This window comes from Amborella trichopoda, chromosome 4 (genome assembly GCF_054954075.1).
Source record: "Amborella trichopoda isolate Santa Cruz 75 chromosome 4, AtrichopodaSantaCruz75HAP2 v2.0, whole genome shotgun sequence".
NCBI lineage: Eukaryota > Viridiplantae > Streptophyta > Magnoliopsida > Amborellales > Amborellaceae > Amborella > Amborella trichopoda.
In genome coordinates, this window is record NC_142339.1 from 5,963,833 (window position 1) to 5,973,462 (window position 9,630).

At 34.8% G+C, this 9,630-nt stretch overlaps 1 protein-coding gene across 1 annotated transcript; it reads left to right on the forward strand.

Annotated features, from left to right (window-relative positions):
* Positions 1-464: 464 nt before the first annotated feature.
* Positions 465-9,240, forward strand: LOC18439217 (calmodulin). Its single transcript, XM_011626945.3, has 4 exons — positions 465-572; positions 7,226-7,383; positions 8,574-8,654; positions 8,884-9,240. Exons 1-4 carry the CDS (start codon positions 497-499, stop codon positions 9,016-9,018), a joined length of 450 nt encoding a protein of 149 aa, XP_011625247.1. The 5' UTR covers positions 465-496; the 3' UTR covers positions 9,019-9,240.
* Positions 9,241-9,630: the final 390 nt, after the last annotated feature.

Sequence of the window (9,630 nt, forward strand, 5' to 3'; positions counted from 1 at the left end):
GGAAAACCCTCTAATTAATCATCTTGATGTTAAGATGTATGGAAATAGAAAAAAACAATTTTGAGTCCGAAAAATAGTGCCTCTTGCAATATATTATTCGAACCGTCTATTTTTTAAGATTTTTATGTGCTTATAGATCTACATGATTTGAATTACTTTTAGAGTGTAAAATTTTATAACTAAAAATAAAAATTAGTTCTCAAACTACTCTAAAAATTTTTGAAACTAAAAATTTCATCCCATGATAGAATTCAGAGATGCACCTTACTATCAATGTTTAGAGTTACACCCTTATCCAAACCACACTTTGTTAATAAACCTGCCGGGCCCGTTATATGTTATTCTCTAGTGATATTCTCAGCGATATTTCTGAAAAGAACAACGGGGTGTTTTAGTCATTTTCCTGCGCTCAGGACCAGAGCGAGGAATCGTATAAAATGACATTTTTTTACAATGTAAATTAATTTTGATCGCTTCCAAGTTTTAGAAAGAAAAAATGGCAGAACAACTCACAGAGGAGCAGATCTCTGAGTTCAAGGAGGCCTTCAGCCTCTTCGACAAAGATGGAGATGGTAACAAATCTACGCATTTTCTCCTCTCACTCTTTGTCTCTCATCATTTCCGTTTCCTCTCTCTTCTTTATTTATTCCTCTATTTTGTGAAGAAGCGTAGATGCGTTTTAACTTTGAAACCCTATACGAGTTATCTGATCGATTTTTATGTGATTCTGGGTGTGTTTTCTCTCTCGCTCTTATGACTTTATTGTCTCTCTCTAGTGGGAAGAACCGTCTGTTCTGTATAAATGTGTTTGGAAATATGAAACCTTAGAATTTGGATGAGTTCTATGATCCATTTTGTATGATTTTAGATGTGTTTTCTATTTCTTTTTTCTCTCATCAGTCTCTTCATCTCTCTCTTCTTTCTCCATTCGTGCTGTGTGAAGAAGCTCCTTTTGATATGAGTATAAATATCTGGAACATTAAATGATTTCTGTGATCAATTTCTGTGTAACTCAAGATGTATTATCTGTCTCCTTTTTTTTCTTTCGTTCTCATTATTTTTCTTATCGTTTCACTTTCTCTCTCTATTTTCATGAGAAGTTTTTTTATTCTAAAAGCATGTGCTTTTTGAAAATCTGAAACCCTAGATGAGTTCTGTGTTCCATTATTTGTTTGATCGTGATGTAGTCTCTCTCCCTCTTTCTCTCTCATGCTCATCTTTCTCTCTGGCATGTTTCTGTTATTTTTTGGAAAATATGAAACTTTTGTTGCTGTGATCCGTTTTTCGTCTCTCATCATTTTTTAGTTTAGCTCTTGTCTTCGAGATGCCTATGTTTTTTTTGAAAATACAAAGGCTCTCTCTCATCATTTTTTAGTTTAGCTCCTCTCTCTCTATTGTTCGTGACGTGAGGCTTGTTTTCGAGATGCCTTTGTTTTTTTTTGAAAATACAAAGGCTTAGATGAGTGCTGGGATCCATTTTTGTTTGATTCTGGACGTATTTTCTCTTTTATCTCTTATCAATTTTGTTTGATTCTTGATGTATTTTCTCTTTGTCTGTCATCATTTTTTTTAATTTCAATCCTTTATTTCTCTTTCTCTATTGTTGTATGAAGCTCGTTCTTTCTGAATGCTTGTTTAAAAATCTGAAGTCGTAGATGGGTGCTGTGCTTCATTTTTGTTTGATTCAGGCAATATTTTCTCTTTCTTGTTCTCTCTCGTCATCTTGAACTTTTTTTTTTCTTTTCCTGAGCATGTTCTTTCTAAACTATGTTTGTTATTTATGAAAATGTGGAATATTAGATGAGCGCTGTGATCAAGCTGTATATGAACCGTATTTGTTTTCTCTTTGTTTCTCTCTCATTTATCTTTTCATCATCTCTACTTTGTCTATCTATTTTTGCTTGAGGCTTCTTGTTTCCAACCTGAATTTGTTGTTTTCCGAAAATTGGAAATCTTAGTGGAGTGGTGTGATCCATGGTCGTAGGATTCTTCATGTGTTTCTATATTTTATTTTGTTCTTGACTTTATTTTATTTTCTCATTCCACTCTCCTTCTATGGTTATGTGGAGCGTATTCTTTATGTCCTGTCTTTTTTCTTTTTTCAAATTGATGTGATCGGTTTGTTTGTGAATCTGGATTGCGTTTGCTCTTGGTCTTTTTTACTCGAATCTTGTGTCTTGTACTTTCTTTCCTATCCCATTATGTTGATCCATTTGTGCCCCAAGCTTCTTTTCCTTAAGTATATGAACCTCTAGATGAGTTTTGCAATCCATTTTTGAGAAAATGTAAGTTTTTTTTTATGCACTTCTGGAAGCTTGGTTGTTGCTCTTGCCTTCTGCTATTTATTTACATATTTTTTCAGTTTTTGATTGGTTGGAATGTTTGAGCAATACATTTTGCATATGATAGACGCGTTAAAGTTTTATATTTTCAACTTGGTTTTGCAATGAAGCTTTATTTTTTTCTTGTTTTATTGGCCATTTTTTTTAATTGGATATGATTTTGTTTTGCTACTGCTAGATAATGTATTCTCGGTCTCTTGGATTTATTATAGTATTATTTTTTGGGTAAATTAGTGGGGATTTGGGCACCTACCCGTTTCTATTAGAGAAAAAACAAAAAGATTAGACAAATTACATGCATCTCATGTCACAACCCTATCATAGGGCAACACTTGCTACTAATTGTTTTTTTTTTGAAAATTTTTCACACGACTATTTCTCAATTTTTTTTTCACACCACTCATTTTGGATTTTGGTTCAGTCGCTCTCTATTGCGAATTGATGACTTAGAGTTGTTGGATTTGATTCTATTATATCTAAATGCCATTTTGATTTGTATTTCATGATTTTGCATTTTTTCTGTTTCTGACTATGTGATGATCACTATCAACTTGTTCTTCTTCTCTTTATCTGCTCGTAAGAAAAATAAAAAATTGTTTTCTTTACGTATTCTTTTTAATTTCTAAAAGTGACACAATTAAGTAGAGAAGGATTTGAGATTGCTATATATGTGCTCACATGCATTTCTGTATGTTTATATATACAGAAACAAATAGATACATTTTACATACATATAATTCTTGATCAGCTAATTACTACATACAAAAGTATGTGCATACATGCATACATAGATCCACATCCATACACACACATATACTAAAAAACACGCATATGAGCATGCATGAATGTCTGTACACGTCCACACACTAATATACATACAAACACACACATTTATTTAGATGATTATATGTGTACACATGCGTGCTTTGGTTTTGTTTGACATGTGCATACATGCAAGACAACGTTCTTAATTTGAGATATTCAATTTTTGGGCAAGGATTTTGTTGCTTCTACATAAAAATAGGACAATATGACTTGCAAATCTAAATATGAGGTGCACATCTGAAGCAATGTTGGGGTTTAGAATTGACATTCTATGGAAACGCAGATGGAAGGACCCTTTTTGGCATCCGGATAAAGGAAACCCAAAGATGAGGTCAAATCTAATTTTGTAGCTCTGAAGTTTTGATAATTCAATTGATTCTCATCTTCTAACAATTCAATAGATTCAAGCATGTAAGTTCCATTGTTTGCTGGAGTTAAAAACAAAAATGCACCTGATGGATATAGACAGCTTTGCTTTGTAGGCAGAATATTGGACAGACAAGAAACAACATACCCTTAGAATGAGTGTAGCTGAGATGATGATGTTGAGATGGATGAGTGACAAGACAAGGAGGGATAGAAGTCGAAATGAATACATTTCAGAGAATTTATGTGTAGCACCAATAGGCGATAAGATGAGAGAAGGTAAACTTAGGTAGGCTGGCCATGTGCAGCCCAAACCCAGTATAACACATGTTAGGAGGTGCGAGTTCGTTCAAGTGGAAGGCTAAAAAGGGCCAAGGGTTGGCCCAAAAGGATATAGTTAGAAGTAGTGAGAAACGATACGGGGACTTATGGCCTCACTGAAGGTATGACCCTTAATAGAACATAATGGCGGACCAAGATTTGTGTAGCTGACTCCAATTAGTTGGGAAAAGGTTCTGATGATGATGATGATGAATATAGCAGTAATCAATAGATCATACACCGTGATTAAAATATCATCTTTTTTATATTCCAACTGCTTAAATACCAATAAAGTAGTATTGTTATTGTCACCATAAAAAACAGAAAAGAAAGAAACTACTGGTTATAAGATAATGCACCAAATTATCCCCAAATTTAGCCATGAATGAAAATATTTGCTTTACTATAACTCTGACGATAAAAATATCATTCTATTGTTTACGCTACTTCGAATTGCCAGGCTACAAGTATCCCATCAAATCGCACACATCACGCTAACCAAATGGTAAAAAAAGATAGCTATACATTGGCCACTAAATTTCAATAATGATAGCAATACAGTTAACTAATCCACAAGGACAAGTTATGCATTGAGTGATCAATAGTCAGTTTGAATTGAAAAAAATACCGACTGCCACTTGTTTCCCAAAGAACAATAAACTATTAAGTCCATCTGCAAACTCCAATAAACTTCTAAAAATTAATCCAAATAAAAATAATTAGGCAACCACAATGTTCAAATACTATGTTATAATCACAAAGACTCATTGCACCTGGTCTACAATACTACTTTAGAGCTGGAAGGGGGAAATTAATTCGGCGAATGCTGGTTTTAGATTTGGAACAATAGAGGTTTTTATTGGTGCACCTGAGGCATACCTTTTCTTCCTCGTGTATGCCTTTCTGGCCTATACATCCTAGTTAAAGTATTTCATCATATTATTTGATGGTCTTTGAAAGAGGTACAAGGTAATTTTCACATTTTGCTTAAACCAAGGTTTTTTTTTCCTTAACTAATTTGATTGTAACCAAGTTAGTGGTATAACAGAAGTCGTGCTAATTCAATGTGTCTGATTAGAACATGGTATTTGAACGTTGTGGTTGCCTACTTTTTTTTTATTTGGATTAATTTTTAGAAGTTTATTGGAGTTTGCAGTTTGACTTCATTGTTTATTGTTCTTTGGGAGACACAAGTAGCAGGCGGTATTTTTTTCAATTCAAACTGATTACTGATCACTCGATGCATAATTTCTGATCACTCAATGCATAACTTGGTATAATCCTTGTGGACTAGTTAACTGTATTGCTATCATTATTGAAATTAGCGGCCAATGTGTAGCTATCCTTTTTGACCATTTGGTTAGCGTGATGTGTGCAATTTGATGGGATACTTGTGGCCTACCAATTCGAAGTAGTGTAAACAATAGGATGATATTTTTATCGTCAGAGTTACAGTACAGCAAATATTTTCATTCATGGCCAAATTTGAGGATAAAGTTGGGTTTATCTATCCCATTATGCTAAGTTTGGGTCTAGTTGGTGGTTGTGTCTGTTAGAATTGAAATTGCTCTTGAATCTTCTGGGAATTTCTAAATGGCACGCAACAATACTAAGCCAATTGAAATACAAACCAAATACCCTCTCTCTATCACGCGATCTCTAACCCAATACACTTTATCGTCCATCTTCCCTAAACCCAGCATACTCTCTCCTATTCTCCTGTCAAAATATGTGCCCAAAGTTCCCCTCCTTAAATGTGTTAGTGTTACATAAGGATGGTATTTTTGTGTGTTAATGTAAATATTATTATAACCTTACCCGAATTAGAGACTTGTTAGAAAACCAATCTCTATTTGATGGCATGAGCGAGCATGTCACTTCCAAAACAATTTCCTTTTCCTTAAATTCCTTTACATTTTATTTCCTTTTTTACCCCCCCACATAAGAGAGTTTGTAAAAGAGTTCCTTTTCCAAATTTTCAAAGTTTTTAAATAAAAATATGCATTTTTAAAATATTACAAAATTATTCCAAGATAGATATAAATTTGTAAACAAAATGTCAACAAAATCAAGTTATCAATAAGTAATGGATTCAAAATATTGGCTAAATGAGTTTAAAGGTAACATACAGAAATATCTATATTATTCGTTCTCTACTTGCGCCTCACATGCGTTTTGTGCTGGTACTTGTCAAAAAGTATGGTGTACCGCTTAAATTTTGATATGACCATTGTGTTTTGAGTGGATAATGATTTGAAGAATGTATAGAGATGTATCTGTCTGCTATAATGTTCTCTGTCGTATTATATACTTCCAAATCCATGAGAAAGTTCTGGTAAGACAGTGTGGTGGGGCTTGTTGTTTCAGTGAAATTTACAGTCTTGAAATGTCATGGAGTAAGCAAGCTTTGTTCTAAGTACAATGATACCTGTTATTGGTTTCTATGGTACTGGTATAGTTGATGCAACTTGTAATTGGTAAAGGAGACCTTTGTAAAGTTGGTTTGGAGGATCAGGAGCACATGCAAGCTCTTCTGAAGAAGACAATTAAGCACAAGTAGCACTCAAACAGGTCGTTCCTTATAAGGGGATATGGCTATCTTATTTCAAGGGATATTTGGAAAATCTTGAGCTAGTTTTCTTCGTAGAGAAATGTTTGGAATTTGCTAGAGCAGGTCAAGACTGAAGAGTGGTTCATATCATATCAAGGCAAATTTGGAATTCGGAAAAGCTTCAGCTATTTTTCCTCATAGTGAAATGTTAGGTATTTTCTGTAGCAAGTCAAGACTCAAGAATGTTGCAGAATCATGAGCATGAGAGGTTATAATAGTAGTTTATCTCAGACAGCTAAGGGCAAATTTTGAACGAGGAATATTACAACTTAATTGGTAAATATGGATTTGGATTGTATTCCCAGAGTATCTCATGTATGAGTAGATTTCCTTCCAAATTTGAGATTCAGGGGGTCTAAGCAAAGCTCGTTATCAATCCCTTAGGGATTAGAGGGCACAATGTTAGTTATAATTTGCTTAGCAGAATTGAATGTTTAGGAATTGTTGTTGTTCTTATTTTTAGGATGATGAACTTTTTATCATAGGGATCTGGTGTTTGATTCAAGGATTTTTCTCTTCTGGAGAGGTATTATGACTTAAATAACCGTTTTATAGAGATTTTAGAGGTATTGAGCTCTCCTATCTTTAGGCCTTCACATGGCACACTTTGTGGGTCATACCTTACTCACACAAATTCATATAGAATTTCACTCTTTATGAGGAGGCCTTGAAGGCAACTTCGGTTCACTTTGACTTTTATCTGAGCATATTATCTATAGTGTCCTAATCAGTGATGCACATTCCTTTTTGACCTGCACAGGCTGCATCACCACAAAAGAGCTGGGAACTGTGATGAGGTCCCTTGGGCAAAATCCAACTGAGGCAGAACTCCAAGATATGATCAATGAGGTCGATGCTGATGGGAATGGAACTATAGATTTCCCTGAGTTTTTGAATCTGATGGCCCGCAAAATGAAAGTAAGTTTCCATGAAGTTTTGTGCATGAGAAAGCATGCTATATTTCAATTGACCATTGAAAGTCATAGTCCATTTGGGTCAAAGTACGTTTCAAGGAATTTTTTGTTGGAAAGTATGCTATGGTTCAATTGACCATTGAAAATCATTGTCCATCGTGGTCATGACTGTCCAGTGAAATGAATGAAAGTCATGATTGTGTTTCTTGCGTGGGAAGTGTACTGAAGTTCAATGGACTATTACAAAACCATTGTCAAAAAAAGTAGAAATAAAAAGAAATTCAATTCAAATTAAATTAATAAAAAATCAAAGAGGCTGATGTTTGGTTTTACTCTTTCTGCTAGAGTTCGAGACCACTACTCATGAGCTGAGTACTCTGCCTGAGTCCAAGTAACTCGGCTCGATTCCAAGTAACTTGGCCCGAGTAGGCCGAGTACTGTAGCAGGAAAAAAATGTTAAAAAATAAATATAAAAATAAAATATAAAAATCCAAAATAATATGCTACATATATTCAAAGTAAAATTAAGCAAAACACATCTAAATGTAGTTAAAAAATTTGAGAAAAAAATAGATTTTGGAAAAATGAGTTTGTGATGGGGGTATTTTTGAAATTTTATAAAAAAGATGAGAAAATGTAAAAATAAGTATTCATGGCCAAAAAACTTTCTAGTCTTTACCAGAATGATAGAAAACATAAAAAAACATATTACAAATAAACTTCTTTTTTTTTTGGAATTTTTATAATTTTTGAATTATTTTTAATATCCTTGAGTTGGACCCCCAACTTGGGACAACACGGGCTCACTCACAGCCCAAGCCCGAGTAACTTGGCCAGATTGGTCATCACCTCGAGGGACTTGGGACTATGGTTCTTCAAAGTCAAAATTGGTCTGTAGAGAGGTGAGGTTACTATCCGGTGAAATTGACTATCTCATTGGTTTTTGTCGTAATTAGAAAGGGATCAGTGTTGAACTTGATATGAATTCAGAATTTCAATTGAGCCTTAAATGAAAACCTTTTCAAATTTTGGCTGACAAAAAATAGTTTCTTGTCAACAATTTCATGGTCAAAGACAATTTGCAATTTACCGGTACAGAGAAAAAGAAAATCATGGATTTTGTTATTTGACCGATCTTGTGATGGATTTTATGTGACCAATCTTGTGCAATTTTAATGTTTTCATCTTTAAAAGGATACTGATTCTGAGGAGGAATTGAAAGAGGCATTCAAAGTCTTTGACAAGGATCAAAATGGTTTCATTTCTGCTGCCGAGGTAAGTTATATTCCTAATCGGTTTCTACATTCCATTTGAATCTGTACTTTCATTGTTATACTTAATTTTGATTTAGAAGTGCTACGCATGATAGAAATAACAGTTGGGGATGTTGGTGTACATAACCTTTTGATGTGTGTGAGAGAGAGAGAGAGAGAGAGAGAGAGAGAGAGGTGAAACTGGATTCAATCAATTTGATGGATATATGCTTGATTGAATCTTTTGGCAGCTGAGGCATGTAATGACAAATCTTGGGGAGAAGTTGACTGATGAGGAAGTCGATGAGATGATTAGAGAGGCCGATACGGATGGTGATGGCCAAGTAAACTATGAAGAGTTTGTCAGAATGATGCTTGCTAAGTGACTTGCAAGAGTGTCTTATCGTCACTAGAAAGCACATGTACTTGTTTTGGATTCAGCATGAAGGCATACATCACACTTTGTCTTGCATATAAAATGGCTGCAGTATGTTTTTGACCTTTGAGTTGACTATCAAAATCGTTTTCTTAATATTTAGCATCTAATGCCCTTGAATATTGTTTCATCGTTCCCCAAAAAAAGTTGTGTTTGTTTGTTTGCTTGCTAATCATGGGTGTAATGCCGATTGGGAACCTTGCTTTTTTTACCAAGATGAAAGTTATTATGTTTTTATTAAGATTCAAGTTATTATGGAAAATGAGATGGTTGCAAGTTGCGATTAGGGCAGGGAATGGGTTGGGTCTGGTCGGGTCTGGGTTGGGCCGACCTGACTCAATAATTTATAGAGTGGACCTGGACATGGACTTGAACTTGGACTCCACTGGGTCCCAGACCACTTTATCTAGACCTGGACCTGATGGGGTGTGCAGGGACCTGGACCTGACCTAGACGCTACTTGGAATCCCAAGTCGATGGTATCGACCCAACCCAGCTCTGGCCAGATTGTCATCCACCATGGTATGAAGGCTAAGAGGGTTGATTTTGACAATTTTAGTTC

Coding starts and splice junctions, on each gene's coding strand:
- LOC18439217 (XM_011626945.3), top strand. CDS start 497: ATGGCAGAACAACTCACAGAGGAGCAGATCTCTGAGTTCAAGGAGGCC. Junction 573..7,225: donor CTTCGACAAAGATGGAGATG/GTAACAAATCTA, acceptor TGACCTGCACAG/GCTGCATCACCACAAAAGAG. Junction 8,655..8,883: donor GTTTCATTTCTGCTGCCGAG/GTAAGTTATATT, acceptor ATCTTTTGGCAG/CTGAGGCATGTAATGACAAA.